The following is a 25,432-nucleotide window of genomic DNA, read 5'->3' on the forward strand; positions in this document are numbered from 1 at the left end:
ATATATATATATATATATATATATATATATATTGTATATACACATACTGTATATACACAGGTCCATAAATATTTGGACAGAGACAACTTTTTTCTAATTTTGGTTCTGTACATTACCGCAGTGAATTTGAAAATGAAACAACTCAGATGCAGCTGAAGTGCAGACTTTCAGCTTTAATTCAGTGGGGTGAACAAAACGAATGCGTAAAAATGTGAGGCAACTAAAGCATTTTTTTTAACACAATCCCTTCATTTCAGGGGCTCAAAAGTAATTGGTCAATTGACTCAAAGGCTATTTCATGGGCAGGTGTGGGCAAGTCCGTCGTTATGTCATTATCAATTAAGCAGATAAAAGGCCTGGAGTTGATTTGAGGTGTGGTGCTTACATGTGGAAGATTTTGCTGTGAACAGACAACATGCGGTCAAAGGAGCTCTCCATACAGGTGAAAGAAGCCATCCTTAAGCTGCAAAAACAGAAAAAACCCATCCGAGAAATTGCTACAATATTATGAGAGGCAAAATCTACAGTTTGGTACATTCTGAGAAAGAAAGCAAGCACTGGTGAACTCAGCAACGCAAAAAGACCTGGATGTCCACGGAACACAACAGTGGTGGATGATCGCAGAATCATTTCCATGGTGAAGAGAAACCCCTTCACAACAGCCAACCAAGTGAACAACACTCTCCAGGGGGTAGGCGTATCGATATCCAAGTCTACCATAAAGAGAAGACTGCATGAAAGTAAATACAGAGGGTGCACTGCAAGAAGCAAGCCACTCATAAGCCTCAAGAATAGAAAGGCTAGATTGGACTTTGCTAAAGAACATCTAAAAAAGCCAGCACAGTTCTGGAAAAACATTCTTTGGACAGATGAAACCAAGATCAACCTCTACCAGAATGATGGCAAGAAAAAAGTATGGAGAAGGCGTGGAACAGCTCGTTATCCAAAGTATACCACATCATCTGTAAAACAAGGTGGAGGCAGTGTGATGGCTTGGGCGTGCATGGCTGCCAGTGGCACTGGGACACTAGTGTTTATTGATGATGTGACACAGGACAGAAGCAGCCGAATGAATTTTGAGGTGTTCAGAGCAGCCGAATGAATTCTGAGGTGTTCAGAGACATACAGTCTGCTCAAATCCAGCTAAATGCAGTCAAATTGATTGGGCGGCGTTTCATGATACAGATGGACAATGACCTAAAACATACAGCCAAAGCAACCCAGGAGTTTATTAAAGCAAAGAAGTGGAAAATTCTTGAATGGCCAAGTCAGTCACCTGATCTTAACCCAATTGAGCATGCATTTCACTTGTTGAAGACTAAACTTCAGACAGAAAGACCCACAAACAAACAGCAACTGAAAGCCGCTGCAGTAAAGGCCTGGAAGAGCATTAAAAAGGAGGAAACCCAGTATCTGGTGATGTCCATGAGTTCAAGACTTCAGGCTGTCATTGCCAGCAAAGGGTTTTCAACCAAGTATTAGAATTGAACATTTTATTTCCAGTTATTTAATTTGTCCAATTACTTTTGAGCCCCTGAAATGACGGGATTGTGTTAAAAAAATGCTTTAGTTGCCTCACATTTTTATGCAATCGTTTTGTTCACCCCACTGAATTAAAGCTGAAAGTCTGCACTTCAACTGCATTTGAGTTGTTTCATTTAAAATTCATTGTGGTAATGTACAGAACCAAAATTAGAAAAAAGTTGTCTCTGTCCAAATATTTATGGACCTGTGTATATACAGTATATATATATATATATATATATATATATATACACACACACACACACACACACAAACACACATACTCCTCTGCTAATTGCATGCCTTTTCATTATGTACCACATGGCCTGTATTTTTAAAAAGTAATAAAAAGAAACAATTCTGTCTTTTATCTGTGGTTTGGTTGCTTTATTACCAGTGTGTGCACCACTGTATGATGTCATATACATTGGCAGTAGTTGACGAGGGCTGTTTTTTTTTTTCTTTTTTAAACACACACACACACACATACACACACACAGGTGGGCAAAAGTAGGTTTACAGTTGTGCAACACAGAGTTTATTCTTGTATTATTTATTATTGTATTATTTATTTGTATTATTTGTCATCTTGTTCTTAAAACTACTGAGTTAATATGATTGTAATAATCATAACCTGCATTTCTTTTCCCATACAAAGAAGTGTAAACCTACTTTTTCTCACCCCTATATATATATAAATGACTAATTATTATGTTTGACTGTGCTAATGCAAGAAGAAGTGGATGTAGTCCACTATAAATTCTTTGAAGTATGCTGGAACAGTAAACTGGACAGAATGGGCAACACATAGCTACTATACATAAATAGCCTTTCTTCCCTTTGAAAGACTAAAGTATTTAATTTGTGCAACAAGCTGCTGGAGAAATCCATAGTGGCTAGTGTACTGTCCTACACTGTAGTCTTTTATAAGAAACAAGAAAGCATTGGGAACACATTTTTAGTGACACCTGCTAATAATAAGCTTATGCACCAATGCATGCACCTTGTTTGTATTGTGGGAAAAGAAATGTGCCTTATACTTGTATACTGGAATGCACTTTGTACTAGTCTACAAAAAGTGTCTACTGTACTTTGGCATTAGGTTCTAATTTGCTCCTGAAGAATGTAAATATCCCCTTGGGGGTCAAAAAAAATGCTATCAGTCTATCCTATTCTTAATAGTTATGAACCAAATGCATCTCCAAGTAAACACAAATTTGCACATTACCTAAATTTAAAAATGTTTTGCCAAAATACAAGTTGTTGATAGTGAAGAATTAAGCAATTATTTTTAAAATGAGGCAACAAGAAGATCACAAACACTTTTTTTATGTTTGCTGCACTTTACTTATTTATATTTTTGTGGCGATACATTTTTATTATCAAAAACCTATATATGTACCTGTGAAATTACATACTCATTAATAGACCGACCATGTGGTGTGATACTGAAAAGGCAGATGTTAATCGAAATGTAATATTCTCCTCAGGTGTTATATAACTTAGTTTTGTACAGATAACTATATTGTACACTGCTTTATAAAGGTATTTAAAACCTTAAGAAGTATTCAAAGATTGCTGGATCACATATGATACATAAATTATTACAAATTTTATTTTACTGTAAACTCACACATTGTGGCACTACACAAGCACAGTCCTAGAAACTTGAAGGTGCTGAAATAAATATTCCAAAAGGAACACGAAAAAATCATTGCTAGCCAGCATAAAGATCTGGTGGACATGCACCCCAAATGACTGAAAGCTGTTATGGCAAAAAGTAATTCTAATGAATATTAATGTGTGGAGTCCAAACACTTAGTGAAGCAACACAATTCAGTTTCTGACATCTGCTGAAAAATAATTTTCATTTTTTTCTTCTTGAACATGAGAACTTACAATAAAATAAAAACTGGAAGGTATGTAATTTATAATTCAGCAACCTTTGAAAAATTTTAATGGAGATAATTTTGTAAGGCACTACACCTATATATTATGCTTGATGGTGGAGAAATAATTTAACATTTAAAAAATATCAATTTTATTGCAAACAATTTGAATCAGGTTAAAAAATAACCTTTTCACAGTTTACCAAACTTTTAGTGTTTTAAATTAATATAGCTTTGTGTTTTCTGCATTTAAAAAATTTTCCTTTCTTGTACTAACAGTGTAATCTTATTAAAAACTCAAAAGATAAATATAAAAAATAGTTTGCTCCAAGCTATATATACTAAGGGCACAGGGGAAAGCACTGGAAAGGGGGTTCAAAATAATAAATGCTTTATATCAAGAAAAAGTGCAGCATACAGGTCATGTCCCTGAAGGTGCACTTGAAGATCCAAGGAAGAAAGCCAGTACAGTAAAGACAGAAAGCAATTCATTCAGATGATGCCTCCAAGACAGTATAAAGGGGAACCAAGTAAGAGGAAGGGTAGTCTGTCAAAGAGAAGGCTCCTTGAAAGCTATTGATTTAAGAGCTCTTCTCTAGTAATAGGGGAATGTTAAGATTAACTCTTTTACCTTTTTGTTTACTGAACGTATATAAAAAAAGAATGCTTCCAATGTGCCCAAAGTTAAAATTTTTATACAGTCTCCTTTCTTTTAAATGGCTGAGGGCACCTTACTAGTCACAATTTTAATGACTAAAAGCAATACAATATTTAATTCACTTTATTTCTGATAAAGTTTTATTTAAAAATTAGAAAATCCATTTAAAGACTAACACAACATAGTCTTGTAAGCAATATAATTGTGCATATTATCAGTTGTGAAATACTCTGCTGAAAAAAGTGTCAATTCTTCTCAATTTTAGTGAAAATTTCAGAATTTTAAATGAATCTCATTCACCATTGTCTAAGTCTGTGTATTCTGCTTGTACTACTTGAATACCAGATGGGTAAGTTTTTAAATTAATCTTATATCTTAGTTCATAACCAGAAATAAAATAATTATTTCCACAATACAAAATTTCTTTGGTAAAATCTGACACTGGAGTTCACAGATGAAAGAATTGAATTCATTAAAAGTAAACTTCAAAATTCAGTTAAGAACTGAATACTACGGATCAATCTAATATAAAGGTCTACAAGCAAAACACAAAGACTACAAATATGATAGACTAAATTTATAAAACTGCCATCAGAACAATATTCAAAATCTGAACCATCAACATTGTGCTCACATACTGTATGAACGTCATTAGTAACTGCTATTTTAAAATTGAAGGAACAGATGACATTTGTAAGTCATACAATGACAAAAATGATAATATAGCACTAATGTCAAAGGCCGAGCTTTTCAACATAGGAACTGAACCAAAAAGAAGATTCCAGCTAAGACCCTACAATCTTTGACTCACATAACATTACTATTTCATAATCAGAGTCTTATGCAAACCTGGGGAAAACATGTAAAGGATAATGGTATTTCTCATATATATACCTTTTAGTACCTACTGTCAGAAAACTTTAAAGACTCAATATAAATGTAACTTTAGCTGCACCTTAGTATAACCAGCATTGCTATGTTTTCTTAAAAAAAGGCTGTTTGTAAAATATAACTTAATCCTTCAATTCCACTATATAGATTTGATCCCAGACTTTGGAAAAAACACAAATTAAAGCAGCAGATCTTCAAAATTTTACTTTTTAATTTCCAATAAACAGCACTTTTCAAATTTTTGTGTAAATATCTTTCTAAATTGTATATTTTACTGAAAGAGAACATATACAGTATAATATTTATGACTGGCACAGTAATTAGTGTATCAATTCCAGTACTGGAATTTGGAGAAGAAATACTGTTTCATACAATGCTGATTGCAATTATACGCATCTCTCCACTCCTAACTTATTTCTTGGTAAAATTACTGAGGAAAAAAGTGGTCATTCACTTAAAAAACTAACTTAATTTACATAATATTAACTAAAATGTATAGATAACAGTAACAGGATAACAGCGAGATGGTGGACTTAGAACTCAAATGTCAGTGTCAACTGATACCATTCCTGTATTTAAGGCCACACTGTAACTTTTTATTTTCTTCCCTAAATCAAAAAATATCAGTAAAAGAGATTACATTTTGTTTACCTTCTCTGAACAACTGCATTTCAATTTTGAAAACAAGGTTCTTTTTATATCCTTTGAGCTTATCATAATACATATTTTAAAGCAGAATCCAGCACAATGTTAGTACTAGTTAACAGACTTTCTGGACCTTACCTGTTCTCTGAACTTACTATAATATATAATCAGACGGTGTTTGTTGTTTAATTTTAATATTATGATAGATTTTTATAAAGACACCTTTAACAAATATTTTGTATAATTATTAAAAATGATTGGATTTTTCCAAATTGCAAAAGATCCTACTCACTCTAGCAATGTTACACTAAATTTAACGATAGATAGATAGATAGATAGATAGATAGATAGATAGATAGATAGATAGATAGATAGATAGATACTTTATTAATCCCAAGGGGAAATTCACAATTGTAATGTTGATATTCAAAATATAATTATAGTTCATTTAAAAAGAACAGTTTTAAGCTAGCAATTGATTGCATTTGATCTGAAACTTAAATATATAAATTTATTGATAATGTAAGCATTAACAGTGGACATCTAAATTAAAATATTCTATCAAATATTCATCCATATTGTTATAACCCATAACCTTATTCTTGAGAACTGTGTAGATTAACTGATATATAACTATAGCTTTTCTCCAAAATAAGCTTTAGATATAGTGTCTCCTCCCAAAAGAAAAGTGTTTAGTGCACAGACTAACTTACCACGGTTGAATGATTCTCAGTGTAATATAATCTGCAGCATTGAGGGAGAATAACTAAAATACAAGTTTACCAAACAGTGTACACCCACAGCTTTTTTATAAGGTTCACACTGAGTAATAGTCCAGAGTACCTAGCTTAAAACAGAAACAAGCCTTTGGTATCATTTACAACACTGACCGATCACAAATAAGAATCCACATTACCATGTAAATGAGCCACAAAATACAGTAGTGCAAACTCAGTCTATCCTTGAGAACGCTATTTTAGTAATTTCAATTCAAAAAACAGAACAATAAAACTACTGTTTTTTTTCTCATTTCCAGCAAACAAGGTGAGAACATCTATTAACACTGTAATAGCACACATTCTTAATATTAACATTAGCTCATTACTGACAAATTACCATGTATAGCAAATGTGACTACTGTTAATTCTTTATAGATTTAGACCTAAATATACTTAATAAGTATGTAAAAGCTTTTTCCTAAAATACTTGAAAAATTAGCACCCTAACCTTCACTACTGCAAATTATTTGAAATCATCAGTCTGGCTTTTGCATTAGTCACAGTGGATTAAGCACCTTAACTTCTATTAAATTATATTTTATACAGCTTCTTGACTGACTAGGACATTATGGCATCTCAGACATTGTTAGTTCAAGCCTATCATATCTATTTCATAACATGTTCATATCTGCTTAGTCCAATTCAGGGCTTCACGGGGTCATATCCTAACTCAGTAGCACTGGTGCAAGACAGAGAACAACCCAAGCTAAGGCTCACTCAAATACACACCCTCATTCACACTAACACATAACCGATTCTGAATTGCCTACCCTGCATATTTTAGGGAAACTGGGAGTAAAACAGAAGTGCCCAGATAAAAATTTAGGCTGACACAGGGAGAATGAACAAACACAGGATGCAGAATGCATGAGGTAAAACTAACCACTGTGTCAATGTGCTTCCCAAAATCAATTACACTATGTACAAAAATCTGACAACAATACTGCATTGTTATATTCAGATGTTAGACATACTGAAATGAACTACAGTACTTAGGGCTTCATACTGTTACTTATTTTCTTGCTATACATGAAGCATTTGGTGGTATAGTTTGAAAACAAAAATGCTTCTTCAGGGATCATTACTACAAATGAAAATCTTAGTTATATAATTCCTATTCGCAAGTCTCTATGTTTGCCTACAGTTACGTTTAGGGCCATTACAAAATACCCTTTTTTAACATATAAAGTCTTTATTGGAACTGGCACCCTTTCTTAGGATAATTTATGAATGCATAAATTTAATAGATTACAGTCACAAAATGCTAAATATTCTAAACATTCCTATCCCCTTCAATAGAAGATTGAGTCCTTATCTAAAATGCCCCCCACACTCTGAAATTCTCTGCTGACCAGTGTAAGAAATGTCCTAACGGTGTCAGCATTTAAATGTAAGCTGAAACTCACTGCTTCAGTCCAGTGTACCATTATTACATCAGGTGATCAGGCTGTTCAAATTAAAGCTCAGTACAATATCAAAAATAGGAGCTTTGATAATGATTTCAGGCAGTTACTGACCATTTTTCATTTCATTTCTTTTGTCTGTATCATGTTGTGGCTATCAGGGTCACTGTTATGTTGTCAAGCTGATATTCTGGTCTATGCAAAAAGACATCACAGAAACTGAGAGCCTTAAAATGCAAAAGTTACTAATGGAAGATCATTCTGTTTTAATGTAGTAATATAATTTGTATAGTTGTGGACTTTAGCATGGGCACATTAAACTGTACTAGGCACAGACAGAGGAAGGCAGATAAAAGGCCTAGATGAGCAAAACTTATTTTGCATGTTATACAATACAGTTGACCTCAAAGGATGTATTTTCTTAAGGAATGCTTTAAGTTGGAGTTCTTGTTTTTCTGAGCTTCATTATGAAATAAATGTATTATGGAAACTTGCATTACCATAACTCTTTCATATTACAACCTATAAGATTCATTTTTATTGTTTATATGTATGTTTATGTACTGTACATACAGTAAATGTCATAAGGTTATGTAATTTACTCTTACCATACTTTATTTGAAAACCTGTGTAATTCAATAAAGTGAACTGAACTGAACCTGAAGCTATGTCTTTGTGGATACACAGTATATGATTATAGGTATTGCATATACTGCACATAGTACTGGCATTAACTATTTATAATCTACTATGTTCTCCATATATTTTTGAATTTCTTTTCAGCAATACATAAATAATCATGCTGAAGCTAAAATCAGTATTGACCAGCAGGTTGCTACATTTGGGCAGATTTTTCAGAATAGGCTGTCATGAAAACCACTTGATTTAACAAATTTGACATTTTTTTTGAATGGGTAGTTTCATTCAATATCAAGTGAAAAAATAACTTCTATTAAGCAACTCTGAACATCCAAAAAAGTTATGCCAACCCAACCATTCTGTCAAATAAGTCGATACATTAGGACAGGGGTGGACAATGTCGGCCCTGGAGAGACAAAATGGCTACAGGTTTTCATTCCAACCCAACTGCTTAATTAGAAACCAATCCTTGCCAGTCTCGCACCTTATTTAATTTTATGGCTTGTTAGTTGCAATGTAAGTTTCTTATATCGTAGATTTTTTACTCTCCAAGGATATCATCCAAATGATTTGAAGCCTAAAACAGATAATTTTCAGTCTGTCACATTTTCTATTACATCTTTTATTAAATCAAACAGTGCATGATGAACACACACATATGCAAATGAAAACAAACTGGATGGAGAACTGCTGGCTGCTTTGTCATTTACATTTTATTGCTAATAAGGAGCCATTAAAAATGAATGCAGTTGTTTAAGATTGAAATAAGCAATCGAGGGTGGGGAACCTTAACAAACGAAAATCACTAAAATGAAACATCAAAATGTCACTTAAGCAATAAGTTTTTCATCAACAATAATTGTTTTCTCATTAAGAAACTGGGTTGGAACAAAAACCTGCAGCCACTGCGGCTCTCCAGGACTGACATTGCCCACCCCTGCACCAGCATATAAAAATTATAACAATGTAATGTACATACACAGCAAGTTATATTTCACAGTGCCTGTATTCTGGGTCAATGAAAAGAAGAGTTTTTTTTTTTTTTTTACTAGTATGTGGTATTTAATGAACAGTTATTTCAACTAGTGTGGGTTCCTACAGTTTGTGGAATATTAAAACAATGCTCACAATGTGACAGGTAACCGTTATATGAGTAAGACAGAATTCCCTTCAGTACACAATCAACTCTGAGGTATCTTTGCTTAAACACTATGGGTGTTACAGGAATGTAACCAGTAATTCCTTAGCGCCAAACAAGACAAGGAAGCGAAGAAACAGTGATAAGGTGAATAAAGTGTTGCTTTACTGTGAAAATAATGTTGTTTGACCTGGGCACCGTTGTAACTTTTTTTTTTTAAACCGTTTTCATAATTCTTAGGAAAATTTGTTCTGTAGAACCTAATAATTGTGGATGATGGCTGTTGGAGGAGAGGCAGATTTGTAGCTACAGACATGCCGCAGTAGCATGGTCTCCTAGTCAGTCAATGCAATATTTTTGGCAAAGAAAAACTGAAACATGTTTTCAAGCTCAGACCGTACTTACTGCTTGCAAAACAAAAACAATTTATACTTTTTTATCTGCCAATGGGTTAGACGTAGAAGACAAATATAAAACTTAATTATCAAAGACATTTAAATATATAAATCTCCTGATTTCAATGTGGATATTGTCAAATGGCACATGGTTGTAAGAAAACTTGCTACCTTCAGGAAACTACACCTAATAATTGCCTGTTATATTTAAGATTGCCTGTGATCTTCATTATACTATATTGTAACAGTCTTTTTTTTTGGTTCAATAAAAATGATTATTACATTCATAGTTGCTATTATCATTTTATTAACCTGATTTCAGAAAAAATTCTAAAACAAGAAAACATGAAAAACGTTGATAGTGGGAAAGAAAAAACATGAAAACACACATCAATAAATACATTATTCTAAGTCGGAAAAACAAAAGAAACATCTGTAATATCACTATTCTAGTTATGCTTAAAGATCAAGTAACAAGATTTAGTTTAAGACAACAAATGAATGCCAGTAGTGTTGATTCTTAGATATTGGAGATTGCCATTGCCAGTTGTCTCAAACAGTAATTGTCAGCTGTTGCCTATCATTAAATTACGCACAGATTCAAAATGGTATTTAGTGAGAGTTCAAATCCTAAGTCAAATTCTTGTTTCTAGTGCATTGAGTTCCTTGTAGGTTTTTGTAACGATTTTGATCTCTATGTATATGCGTCTTGTCTTGCCCTATTGCTATTTGTTTTGACCAATCCATACATTTGAGTTTTTTGCTTAAATGTTTCCATTTATAAATTTTCTAATCTACTCATCCACTTAATGGTCTCTGGGAGCCAGGTACAATGGTTGCATGATACAAGTCAATCCGTGACAAAGTCATAGTTCATCATAAGACATACTCATGCACGCACCCATAAACACTCACACGAAGACAATTAACATGAATTGTTTCTCTATTGGATGTCAGAAAAAAAACATTATTTGGGGAAAAAAATACACAGATAAGGCTAAAAAGTGAAACAGTGAATGCAGCAATGCAACCCACTGGGCCACTATGCCACCCAGTTTTCTAATATTTACAAATAAGTTATTTCTAATGGCAGCAGCTGGCAAACATAAAGTGATCAACATTCATTTAAACCTAGGCCTTCTACTTAAAAGGAGATAAATGTATTTTGGTTATTTCCTTCATAATAAGTACATAATATACTTCAGAACATGATGGCTTGAGCACTTAAGACAGTTGTTAATGGGTTATAAAGAAGACCCATATACTGACAGCAGAAACAAACAAAAATGTGTCAGCCTTACGAGAAGATTTAAGGAAGATACAATCAACTAGCTTTGGTAAATTGCGTTTAAGAGGTCAGTCCAACAAAAAATTGAACTCAAAGACAAAATTATAAACCAAATATTATATTTCACAAGAAACAAAAATGTTACTTGTGCTTGTCCTTCATTTTTCTAAATCATCTGTATGCATATAATGTATATATGTTTACATGATGTATAGCAACTGTACTAAGCATATCTGCCTTTTCCATGTAATTTATTGTTGAAAGCAGTGACAGTGTCATACTGTATGTGTAGACCATACAAACAAAAAGCAGTTATCTAAGGCTTGTTATGGCTGTGAATACAGCTTGTCAATAATTACCTGTGTCACACACATATGCATAGGGGACAGCTAAAGGGCCCTAGTGACTGCAATTCTATTGCCACTCCAGGGGTTTGCACTGTATCATAATGTCTTTCTCTATCTGCAGACCAGTTGATTGACAGCTAGGACACCTCCATTTTGAACTCATGTCTGTAGGAACAACTCTGCGATATTTTGCATGTTTTTTAATCTTGCTGCTTCCAAATATACGGGGTGGCCGTCTTGGCACCCCAGCTCTTTACTGTTGTCCTCTCTTTCTGTTACAGTCGCATAGTCAACAGAATTTGTTGCTAGGTTGATGGAGCAACAGGACATGCCAGTTCTTCTTTAGGCCATGGCAACTGAACTCTGGGCAATAAAGGTCCAGGAAGGGGAACAATGGGCTCGGCTTGCTGAGGCAGAGGTACATAATCAAATGTGTGCTATCGTCCAGTAGGAACGACTGATGAGTCCATCCCAGGTATTGTTGCCATTATGCACCAATGATGATATTGAGACAGTTTGGTGTTTGAGAATATAGCTGCCATCACTGGGAGAGTATTGGACTGGAGTATTGGACTGGGAGCACATACTGGTGCCATTTCTGAAGGGACTAGTTTATCTGGCCTATTACGACCTCAATGAGCAGGTTGCTGTAGCTTATAATCACTTCAAAGCCGAGGTGCTGCTGAGGTATGGAGTTAGTCTAGACCAGCAGGCAAGGGCTTGTTCGGAGTGAAGGTTTGTCCCAATCTCAAATATTTGAACTCTGGGGCAGAGTCAGGCATTGGCTACGGCCAGAAATAAATAACCCTAAAAAAATGGTTGAAGTCATAATCTGCAACCTCCTAGTGAACACCCTCCCTGATTACCTCATCCAGTCAGTCTGGTAGCTGGAATATAACAACATGTATGACCTCATTGCAGCCCTCAAGCTGCCTTCACATGTTGAGCGCTCAGAACAGTCTGTTGATTGCCAGAAGTCCCTAATGGGACATGTTGCCAACCCTAAGCCTACCTGCCACAAGACGGAATCATTGGAAAAACTGAAGGAGAAGCATGTGCCCCCTCCCCACTGTCGTAAGTATGAGGAGGCGAACCATCCACCGTGGCTTGTCCCCACTTCAGTGAGTTGACTGACTGCCGTTGGGTGTGAGGTAAGAGGTATTGTTTTAGTGCCAATCCCCTATCCCTTCTTTGCACGGGGGTGGTAGTTTTCAATGGGCACAGGGTCACAGCTCTTCTAGATTCCAAAAGCAACATTTCCACTGCTACTGCAACAATGAGAATTTAGATCGACCCTTCTAACTTTTATCCGTGGGGAAACTCAGTGGTATAGGTTTGCCTCACTTATAATCACCTACCAAGGGACAACTTGAAAGATCAGAGTGGCTGTCTTACACAGTCTACCTTATCCTGTGATGGGACTGGTTACAAAGTAAATGTGGAGAAGCACAAATCAGCCCGTCTAAAATATTGGGCCTTATAACAGCTGGGGAGAACCAATCTCAAGCTGTTTCCACATCACACTGTCAGGTGGCCAAACAGCTGGGTCACGTGTCTACCCAGTATGACGAGGGCGACACACACCTGTTCCGCCTACTGAGTTCACTCCAGATCCACTCTCAGACTTATATTTTCAATTTTGGCAAATGGCAGCCTCTTTCAAAAGAGAACAGTGGAATGATGATTCCTTAAAGTTTGCCAACAATGTGGTTGATGTGACAGACTGACAATGAATGTCTTATCCAATGCCACCTGGTCTACACTTTGTGACTTATAATGATTTATTGTACCACGTAGCTGAGTACTAGGATGAGGTGAGGTCATTGCTGTTAGTTCTGCAAAATTAACGGTGGCAGGTTTGCAAATTAGCACATGCTCATCTCCTAGGCACCCACTTGGTAGCCAAGAAGACGACAGAGTGGATCAAGCTACGATTTTTTTGGCCGGGGATTAATGATTAGGTCTGCCGCTTTTGTTCTTTCTGTCCAGAATGTCACTTGCAGCAGATTCTTTGGAAGGACTGTGCTCCTCTCATCCCCATCCCGCTGATCAATGTCCCATTTGAGCACATAGGGGTAGATATTGTAGGACTCCTTGAACCCTCAGCTTGTGGCCATAAATATATATTAGTGATTGTAGATTATGCTACATGATACAAAGACGCTATCCCCCTGAGAGCAGCCAATTCCAAAAATGTCTCAAAGGAACTGATATGGGTTTTTGCATGAGTCAGCATCATTAAAGAAGTCCTAATGGATCAAAAGATACCTTTCACCTCAGAAACATTCAGGGAGATTGCCAAATTACAGAAAATCAAGCACTTAAAAACCTCAGTGTATCATCCTCAAAATGACGGTTTAGTGGAGCGGTTTAATCAGACGATCAAGCAGATACTGCACAAGGTGGTCAGCAAGGATGGGAGGAACTGGGATCAGCTACTCCCCCTCATGTCATTCATACTGGGAGGTTCCACCAGCTGCCACGGGCTTCTCTCCCATATTAATTATTATAGGGACGACAACACCAGGGATTACTGGATATTCTAAAAGAGGTCTGGGAGGAAGAGGCACTCCTGTCATCTAATATTTTGTAATATATCGCACAGTTACGTGATAGATTTGAAAAAAATCAGATCTACTCTAAAAGAAAACATGAAGCCTTGTGCAAACAGCAATGGCTCACAATTACGATCGTGACTCAACTATGGAGACTGAGTCATGGTACTCTTTCCCACTTCACATTACAAATTACTGGCACATTGGCAAGGCCCCTACTAAATTAAGGAAGGACTGGTTGATTATTTAGTGAAATAACTGAATCATTACCCAGTGGACGAGTTTACCACGTGAACATGCTGAAACCGTGGAAGGACTGGAACCCCCCCCCCATCACTAATGTGGCTAGCCTTTCATTCTTTGCTCACAAAATGACACCTTATTTTGACACAGATCTGATGCCAAAATGACATGAGCTTGAAACAGTGATCTTGTTTGTCCTATAAGTGGTGAATGACTGACCCAGAAGGACCACTCTGACTGCACATGACATCATCACAGAGCCAGGGTTGTCATCTGAGAACGCCCGTACTGCCTCCCAGAGACAAAACAAGCAGAATCGGAGCCTGAGATCAGGAGAATGCTAGATCTTGGTGTAAATGAGAAAAGGTTTACTCCCTGGAAAAAGTCCCACTGTCCTGGTCCCAGAGCCGGATGGCAGTTGGCACTTTAGCAATAACTTCTGCCGACTTAACCAAGTCTCCCAATTCGATGCTAACCTGATGCCACAAGTGGACGAGCTCCCCTTGACATGAAAAAATCGTATTTGCAAATTAGTTTAACAGAATCCACAAAGGAGGAGATGCATAGTGCTCCTGGCACTAAGTGAATCTGGTCTCCAGATCAACGCAAAGAAATGTTTCTTTTGTTTGATGGAGACCAAATATTTGGGCTACTTGGTGGGCAGAAGTACAGTGTGACCACAATGCCCCAAAGTTGATGCCCTCATGAAATGGCCCCATCTGAAGACCAAGTGGTAGGTCCAAGCTTTCTTGGGTTTGGTAGGGTTCTACTGCCAGTTTATTCTATGTTCCTGCCAGAGGGCAACTCCCTTGACAAATCTCATAAAGAAGCAGGCCCAGAATATGGTGATATGGGATGTTAAAACTTAAGCCACATTCTGTGACTTAAAACAGGCCCCTACGTCATCACCTGTATTGATAACTCCTGACTTTTCTCTGCCTTTTTTCTTACAGACTGATACTTCAGACACAAGTCTTGGTGCCATGTTGAACCAAAGCACCAGAGGTGTTGAACATCCCATCATGTTCCTGAGCCGGAAACTACGAGACCAGGTATCCGGTGGTGGAAAGAGAGTCCCTGGTGATAAAGTGGGCTATTAACCAGAAGAGGTACTGGGCTGTGAGTTCAATCTGGTGATTGATCATGCACCATTACAGTGGACGGAAATTGGCAAGGAATCAAATTCGCGGGTCACCAGATGGTTTTTGGACCTTCTGCGATTTCGGTCCAAAGCCCTTCATCTTCATGGTTCTCTCTATGCCAACGCTGATGCTCTTTCTTGGGCTCATAACCTCACAGTTCGGACCATCCAACCCGACAAGTCTGTGACGCATGTACACATAGGGGACAGCTAAAAGGCACTAGTGACAGCAATTATATTGCCACTCCAAGGGTTGGAGCTGTATCCTAATGCTGCTCTCTCTTTCACCCTCTGCAGACTGGTTGATTGATGGATAGGACACTTCTGACATCACTTCCTCTGTCCATCCACCTGGACCCGCCTCTTCCTGTAAGTACAGCCCAAAACTGGCTGCTTTCTCATCTTGGAACAGTTTTGTCTTGAACTCGCATCTGTGGACACAACTCTGCACTATTTTGTGTGTTTTTTTTAATCTTGATGCTTCTAAATATACTGTATGGGGTGGCCATCTTGGCACCCCAACTCTTTATAATTGTCCTCTCTTTCTGTTACACTTGACACACCAGATAGTGTGTATTAAGCAACCATGCTGGAGAACTTAAACAAATTGCAGTATACTAACAAAAGGCCATCTGTCACAAAAAACATCTATCATGTTGAGGGCATGTGACTGGGATCATATTATTGATAAGAGAAACTGAAATAATGGGACTCATGCTTAGTAGAAGACATGATACTAAGTTGATGCCCAAACATACATTTTAGGGTCCACAAGTTGTTACACCTTACCACAGACAGGTTATTGCATCTGGGTACCCCATATTATGCTCCCATCAGCAAAAAGCAAGAGGGTGTGGTAGCAATTAATTCAGTAATATAAACATTCAACAATCAAGAACTGAAAAAAATCAAATCACCTTGACTAATGAATTCCAGATCCAACTAATTTACACTGAATAGTCAGCCAAGATACAGGGAAATATACAAAAAGTCCTTGCTGTCTGGATAAGTTGGCTAAGGTAGTGTAAGGATGTGGGGTGACTATTCATGGAACGTGCAGATTAGATTAGAAAAGAGCAAAGATGAATGTTACAAGATATATGAACATCTTTACAACTCATGCTAATCTCTTTATGGCATTGAACAATGTTGAACAGGTACAACAGAATGATGTTCTATAGCACAAGGCAACAAAAAATAGTGAAATGGTTTAAGAAACTGGCAATGCCCTCCACAGTCACTACATCTCAATTTAACTCAGTGTCTGCAGTATGAGATACAATGCTCTTTTTTGGAGTACAGGTCCACCTACAGTTAATATGCAACAAATAATGAACAGATTAAAGTGGACATAGGCCAGAATCCTTTTCAACACCTTACTAATTCTATGCCCAGAGAAACCCTCAGGGGAAAAAAAAAAAGAGGACCAAGAATTTTAGGATAGCCATACTAAGTAGACTTAGACTTAGTTATGGGTATGTAAGTAGCATAATTTAAAGGATATACAAAACTAGGTAAGCTTTCCTAGGTTTTCTAAAAATGTTCCATTTATTTTTCCCTTAGAGTTTTGCAGTGATTAGGGGTGCTGCTTCTTGGATCCTACATCCTCAGTTCAATTTCCACATCTGATCAATGCCTGTGTGGAGGCTGCATTATTCTTCCTGAGTCAGCAAGAGTCTTCCTATGGGTACACTAGTTTTCCTCTCAAAGATATACAGGTTTGGAAAACTATTCAAGTTACAGTTACTAAACAATCTAACCTGCAAATCTTTTTTACAGTATAATGAGGAAGAAAAGCAAAGTGCCTGGAGAAAACTCACATTGACTAAGGGGAACATGTCACCTCTAAAAAGAGATAGAATCCAGAATTTAATTCAGACGTAGTCTCCTGTAACTGTCTTCCAACAAAGATTTGGTCAACAACATTGATCACCAAGGTCATAACACTGTGCCTCTACAGCAGTATTGTGGTCCCAACTGCCACATATGCCAGCAAGACTTGGAGAACGATGAGGGGCGTAGCCCAGAGGCTCAATGGTGCATATGACAGATTTTGGGCATCACGTACCACGAATGAACAACAAACAACAGAAATGGAAAACATCATCACTGCTCACTGCATGTGTCTTGCAGGCCACGTGTTATGTCTGCCCAATCACTGAATCCCAAAAATGGCGACTGATTGGAAACCAAAGAATGGTAAATGGGAGAAAGGGAGCCCATTGAAGACCTGGCGGGTGACTTTTCAAGAAGATCTTGCAGCCCTCAACATAAAGTGGAATGATGCTGCAGCCATATCTAGGAACAGGACTTGATGGAGAATACCTGTTGACCAATGCACCGCATGGCCCAAGATGCACTACGTCTAAGTAAGTAAGTAACTCTCCTGTTGTAGCAACCGCACAATACGAATACGCGATTCCTACACTTCACCACCCGTACAGGGGGTGGACGATGTTTGAAAGTATAAGAGCACAACCATATTCGGTCCTCATCCCCTCTAGCCACGATCCCCTTCTTAACAATTTGTAGCAATAAAACACAACAGGAAATGGAACAGAAAAAATATATTAAAAGGTGCTGCTACATAAACTTAACCGGTGCTTGAGTGCTCCTAAGTGAACCCCTTCCCCAGACGCCCCGTATACTAACCCCCGGTTTGACACAGACAAAAGAAAAAGAAAAATAAATAATGAGAAAAAACTGTTCTTTGATACGTTTAGTTTCACGGAGTCCAAAGATATAGAAAGCACGAAATCCTGGAAGCAGGAAACACAACCGTCCTTTAGCGGGACGGCTTCTCTGCGGACTATCACGAAACGAAATTCAGGAATCCGACTCACCAGACGGGAGCACCCGGAGAACACCAGACCCTGGCCTCTTCTTGGGGATTCGTCCTTAAAATATTTCTTCGGGGTGGCCACCCATGAAAAGCAGACGTCCCTGGGCGAAGCAAAATCCTGAACAGTTCTAGAGCGTAGATAGTCGCTGCGATGCCTTGAAAATCGTGTCTTTGTTTCTTCCTCCTTACTTTCTCCTTACTGTCTTTTCTTCTCTTGTTCCGCCATTCCCCTTAAAAAGAGAAAGTTTCCCGCCGAAAATCCTTGCCTCTCTCGGTGGTCATGGCAACCAATACGCCGGCATCAGGCAGCTGGAGAGTGTACTCGGGCGGGATCCTCCCAGAACGGGACGTCACCAATGGTGCCTGAAGGGCTATTTAAAACACCCTCCCAGTCAACATTAAGAAGTGACGGACAATTCAGAAGGCTAACCAGACTGTCCATTATGTAGCCTTGCTACACTGTAACTGTGAAATATTAATGCTAACACCTTTACCACCATACAAACATTTTTAGTATTTTAATTTATATAAATTATTAGATTTACAATATTCATGTTAAAGTCAAGATGTAAACAGTATAATACAACATTATCAAACCTGTATAAACCAATTCAAAGACAGGTAATCGGATAAATTTAAAAATATTTGATATCTCTTGCCTATAATGTACCCTCAGCCCTGTGCCTTTGTTCAGTAACTTGAGTCTTTCAACCTTTCCTGCCCAGTGCTTCCTCTTTAAATTGCATTCCCTTAAAGCCTGCTTTTGTCATTTTGAGCCATGTTGCTCCTCCTGTCTGCGTTTTGACTACCACTAATGGTGGTAGGGCCCCCAATACCAACTGAAAAAAATATCACTCATATTCTTGCAAATACTTCTTGTGTTTAAAGGCAACTGTCCACATTCCTCCTATACCTTTTTACGGCATCTTCATGTGCGTCAACTTCCCCTGCCCAGAACTTCCTGTCTTGAATACATTTGACTCAGCAATAACAGCGAAATTGACTAATCAGACCAAAGCCCATCTGACTATTCAAATTGCACAGAGGGACTGGACACACACACACAGACAATTGCACTTGATTATATGGACACATCTCTTAAATGGATGCCAGTTATCTTATTTAAAATAAATAAGCACATTCCTATTCAGTATACGGAACAGTGGAACATGGGATAGCACTTTTTCCTCACACATAGGTTCAAACTCGGAGTTCAAGGGCTAGTCCAGTTACTGTTGGTGTGGAGAAAAGTATGTCCTCAGTGTCTGTGTAAACAAATAAAAATAAATATACTGGAAAACAAAATAATTGTTTAAACTGCAAACTAATAAAAACTGACTGGGATGAATGTATTAAGATTAAGATGAATTATTCCAAAATCAGCTTAAAGAAACTGTATATATTCACTTTCTGATTACATACCAGCTGGGTGAGTGCACCTTACTAAGAAAATTAAGACTATAACCATGATAAAATGCAAGAAGGAATATTAATTGCACAGACCTCAGCTCTGTATTTCCCCCCCAATGTTTTATTAATGTAAACTTCTTTGCATTTATTTTCAAAAAGAAACATTACTTTTAATATTTTGTAATACTGCTAAATAAGGAAAACTCTTAAATTTAATGGCAATTTGATCAAAAGCTAACCCAAATATATAATATTTATTCTCTGCTCCTGCGTCTACAGAGTTACTGCATTATATTAGCATAAATGAACAGAATAAAGCATTATTATTTACTGAGGTACATGGATGCACTGTCCAAGATGTATCCTGCCTTGTTCCAAGTGCTTCTGCTCTATGCAACCCTGAGTTGGATTGCAGTGGATTAGAAAGGTTATTTTAGACAGATAACACTTTATGTCTAGACTGAAAATGTTTCTCAGTTTTGTTTTGTTTTTTTTTGTTTTCCACAGGTCTCTGGAACTGGAAGCGTACCTGAACAAGTGGTATATAAACAGGGTTACACTAGGTAAACTGATTTGTGTTTCCATTGAATAAAATTAACTTATGTACCCTTGTGTATTAAATTTTAGTTTTTCTAGCAATCATTAAAAAACAACTGTTTGCTCCTTAGCATTTGAAAGAAGGAAGATATAATTATGTAATTTTGCTGTTTCAAAACAATTTAACCGCTACGTTAAAATATATAATTACATTGTTAGAACGAAAATGGTCATAGACTTGTACATACATGCACACTGCTAATAGTAGACTTCCAAAAACTTCAAAACACATATTCTTCCACTGTATAAAAGTCCATCACAAGTTCTATTAGAAAATACATTCAGTTTTTCAATGTTTCTTCTGTTTTTTACTAATAAATAATTAAAATATAGGTTTTATGTCTGCATATTATCAATAAATAGCCCTAATTCAATTAAACACTTTATTTAACCTTAATTCAAAACTATATTCTTTTATGTTTTGTTAAGTTCCCTGTGATAGCATTGTCCATGACGGGCAATAGTTTAACAAAGGTGGTTTAAGAATAACTTGAACAGCTACCAGTTAAATAGTGTCATTTCATCCTACCTTTCATTGGTAGGGTCAGAGCAGTTAAGAGGATATTTCAGTTCAATGATTGTGCCATCTTTGTCTTGCAGGGTTCCGTGTTCAGTGGTATAGTATTCCACAAGTTCAGATAATGTGGCAAACTTCTCCCCACCATATAGGTCATAGTAGTCACCAGTGTTCTGGATACGAATATGAGTCACCACCTCTCCAACTCTGAAGGAATTGTAAAGAATTTATTATAATAAGACAAAGATAATTCCATATGTTTCAATCTATTTTGCATACCTATCAGCTCAATTTTGGTATAATTTCCTCAGTAAACCAATCAGCACAAATTATGACATTTTTTGAAATAGCTGAGGTCACATTATAGAGAATTTATTATGAATTATGAAGCACAATTGTATTTAAAGCAACAACCAGTATGGTCTTAAGCATTAAACCCTCCTTTCATTTAACACTGCAAAAGTTAAATTTTATGGATGATATCATGGAAAAATATAAACTATTAATTGAAAATACCCCTTAGCAAATACATTTGCTTTGAAGCTTGGAAAATATCCATACATTTACATAATAGTGATTATATAAAAGTTTGTTTCACAGCATATAAAATATGGATTTGGTTTGTCAAATGTTAAATAACAATATTTAAGTTAATTTTAATACAGCCCTTCAGCTGACGGTATATTTTTTTTTAAAGGTACAACTTTTTCATGTGACATGCCTATGATGTTGAAGATGATTGGCAATTCAATGAGTACTTTGTGTGAGTAAGTGTGGGCATGTGTGCAAAATGAACTCGAGCCTTATGCATGTGAACTACTGTCTTTGTACCCATTGTTTCTGGTATAGGCTGACGGTTCTATACAGCTCTAAAACTGGACTAAATGGTAAATGAATGGAATGATGTTTTTCTTGAAATTCTCAAAGTAACTGAAGGAAGAAATGCATTTGCTTGCCATTGACTGCACCATGATTCTTGTTATTTTTCAGTAATTTCTCTATTAGGTATGTCTCGTTTTTACAACAAATGTTATTGCAAAAATTGGCTACTCTCACTACTTCTCAGGAAGGATAATCCAAATAACAACAATAATAAATTGTTTACATTTATATAGTACTTTCCTCACTATCCATAGCTCTTTAATTTTTCCATAGTGAGTGGCCAGCTACTTTAATCACCACTAATGTATAGCATCCACCTGGATGATGCGATGGCAGCCATTTTTGAGCCAGTACACTCACTACACATTAGCTATTAGGTGGTGAAGTTATGAAAAATGACATAGCCAATTAGAGACAAGTGATGATTAGGGGGCCAGAATGAATAGGTCATGAAAGGCAATTTAGCCGGGACATCAGGATACACCCTTCTCTTTACGAAGGATGCCCAAGGATCTTTTATGACCACAGCAGAGTCGCGACATCTTTTCTGAAGGATGGCACCATTTCTATAGCACAGTGTCCCAATCACTGCCATTAGGAACCACATTCAGACCACAGGGTAAGCAACCCTTGCTGGCCTCACCAACACCTTTTCTAGCAGCAGCCCAAACTTTTCATAGACAGTCTCACAAGTATTGGCCGGGTCCAAACATGCTTAGCTTCAGGTGGATGAACTATTCTGAAATGCATGTAGTATGGCTGCCAGTCATACAGTTAACTGATACTCACTTCACAGAGAGAGAAAAATCTCCAGCATTCTTCTTGCTTGGTCTAGCAAGAAAGCTTCCATGTACACCTCGAGATTTCAACAAGGTTTCAGCTTCAATACCACTTAAATCTCTGTGAAACCACCTAGAAAAGGGAAAAAGCGAAGTATGTCAATAATAATCTAGAAGGTATTACTTACATTATTAGCTACAATCTATTTTCTGATAGGATGAGATACATTCAGAAAATTTCAATAACATTTTTTTCAGCACATAGTTTATAAAATCCATGACTTGAGGTATCAGAAGGTAAGAACCAATAGCAGGACAAAAGTAATTCAACAAACGTTTACTCATACAAATACTGCTACGTAGTAGTTTAGAGTTGAAAATCTAACATGCACATTTTGTACATATGAAAGGAAACTGGGTTGCCTGATGAAAAATTAGGATCCAGGTGCCATGAGGCAACAGAACTAACCACCATATCACTACACCTCTTCTATAGTGAACATTCTATACATTAATTACAGAGGTCATTATTCTCATTATTATAATCATATTCATTAATCTATAGTGTAAATTGAATACACTGGAAGCTTGTCTTACAATGTAAACAGTATAACATATAATGACACATTCAAGACTGATAAAATAAAATCACTAAGCTACACAGATCATGTTTTAACATGAACCATAACATTGGCAACTGCATTCTGGCTATGCTTGCCCTGCTGTACAAATAATATGAATAGAACAATTATTAAATCTACAGAATATTGCAAAATTATCTAAATCAGATCATTAAAGAACAGTGTACTGTAGAATTGGTAATTCATTTTACACTATTTCTTATTCCCAAAGGGTATTGAGCAAGCGTAATATTTCATCCTTTCTATCTAGGCTTCTCCTGGCAATTGTGTTTCCAAATTCAGGTGTTCCTTATTTATGGTAAAAGCAGTATTACTTGAGAAGTATGCAATATGTGCCAAACTACATATACTGTACTTACATATTTATTATATATTGTACATATTATACACACACACATTCTTATACATATAAATATATATATACTGCTCAAAAAAAATAAGGGAAAACATAATCATCTCAGTCTAATGCCAAGTCAATTAAGCTTCAGGGATATCAATCTGTCAAGTTAGAAACCATAAGTGATTATGAGTCACCTTCACCTGCTTTGGTGCAAATGAAAGTGACAACACCCTCTAAAAAGGGAATGGTTTTACAGGTGGTGGCTACAGACAATTGCTCTCTCCTTATCTTTTCTTACTGATTCTTCTCTAGTTTTGCTAGTGTCTTTGTCACTACTGGTAGCATACTCTAGCCTATTTAGGTTGCACAGGTAGTCCAACTCCTCCAGGATGACATATCCATACATACTATCACAAGAAGGTTTGATGTGTCTCCCACACTCAAGAACATGGAGGAGATAACGGGAGATATACGCTGTTATATGAGGAAAGCTGGACAGGGCTGTAGAAGGGCATCAACAAAGCAGCCGTCCAGTATCTGCTCCTTTATGTGAAGAGCAACAGAAGGAGAACTGTCAGAACCCTAAAAAATTACCTGAAACAGACTCCATGAGGAAGGCATGAGGGCCCCATGTCCACTAGTGGGACCTGTGCTCACAGCCCATCACCATGCAAAATTGGCATTCACCAGAAAATACATAACTGGCAGCTCCATTATTGGCTCCCGTTCTCTTCACAGATAAGAGCAGGTTTACACTTAGCATATGTGACAGACGTGAAAGAGTATGGAGACACCACGGTGAAAATTATGCAGTGCAGCCTACAACATCATCCAACATGACCGGTTTAGCAGTGGGTCAGAAATGGTCTAGGGAGGCACACCTTAAAGGGGTTTCGCACAGACCTCCACATGCTAGGCTACGGTACCCTGACTGCCGTTAGGTACCGGGATGAAATCCTCAGAGCCAATGTTAGAACTTACACTGGTGTAGTGGGCCCTGGGTTCCTTCTGGTGCAGGAAAATGCCTGGCCTAATGTGGCTAGAGTGTGTAGGCAGTATCTGGATGACGAAGGCATTGATGCCACTGTCCGGCCTTGCACGTTCCCCAGACCTTAATCTAGTTGAGAACTTCTGAGACATTATGTATCAGTGCATCCGACATCAAGCAGTAGTGCCACAGACTGTCCAGGAGCTCACTGATGGCCCTGATCTGGGTCGGGGAGGAGATCCCCGAGGACACCCTCTGCTGTCTTATCAGGAGAATACCCAGATGCTTTCTGGAGTATATATAGTGACATGTGCGCCATACACACTACTGAGTCACATTATGAGTTGCCATGCTGAAATTTATTCAAGTTTGGATCACCCTGTGATTTCAGTTTTTGACTTTGATTTTTAGTGGGAAGTTGAATCCAGCCCTCAGTGTTTTGGTGATGTTGGTTTCCACTGACCATTGTTATAACATTTTGTTCTCATTGAATTACACACTATTACTCAGTAAAGATTTTCTACTTGAATATTTTGTTCATCAAGATCCAATCTGTGATTTAAGTGTTCCTTATTTTTTTGTGCAGTGTGTGTGTATATATATATATATATATATATATATATATATATATATATATGCACCAAAGCATTACAAGTAAAGAAGAATAATATATGTATAATTTTGTAATTGTGCAGCATAAAACCACAGTTGTATTCAAAACTTAGTCACTTCAAAATCTCTGTTTGCCTATACAAGCCGCAAAAAATCAAATACCAATTGTGTTATTATAAAAGGCTTTAGTTTGATTGTGGTTTGTGTTAGTGAGAAGCCAGCAACATGCTTAAATTTAATCCAAAAGATCTTTTTTTTTCCTTTTTTTTTTGTTAGAACAGGATCAGAA

At 37.0% G+C, this 25,432-nt stretch overlaps 1 protein-coding gene across 3 annotated transcripts in view; it reads right to left on the bottom strand.

The window, feature by feature from the left end:
* ptpn6 (protein tyrosine phosphatase non-receptor type 6) overlaps window positions 1-25,432 on the bottom strand; it is a 201,434-nt gene that overhangs the window by 89,175 nt on the left and 86,827 nt on the right. For all 3 annotated transcript variants that reach the window (XM_051932091.1, XM_051932090.1, XM_028809945.2), the window contains exons 2-3: window positions 22,573-22,695; window positions 20,914-21,108 (exon numbers count right to left, since the gene is read on the bottom strand). In XM_051932091.1, coding sequence (XP_051788051.1) covers window positions 20,914-21,108; window positions 22,573-22,695 — 318 coding nt within the window. The remainder of the gene's footprint in view (window positions 1-20,913; window positions 21,109-22,572; window positions 22,696-25,432) is intronic.

This window comes from Erpetoichthys calabaricus, chromosome 9 (assembly GCF_900747795.2).
Source record: "Erpetoichthys calabaricus chromosome 9, fErpCal1.3, whole genome shotgun sequence".
Lineage (NCBI taxonomy): Eukaryota > Metazoa > Chordata > Cladistia > Polypteriformes > Polypteridae > Erpetoichthys > Erpetoichthys calabaricus.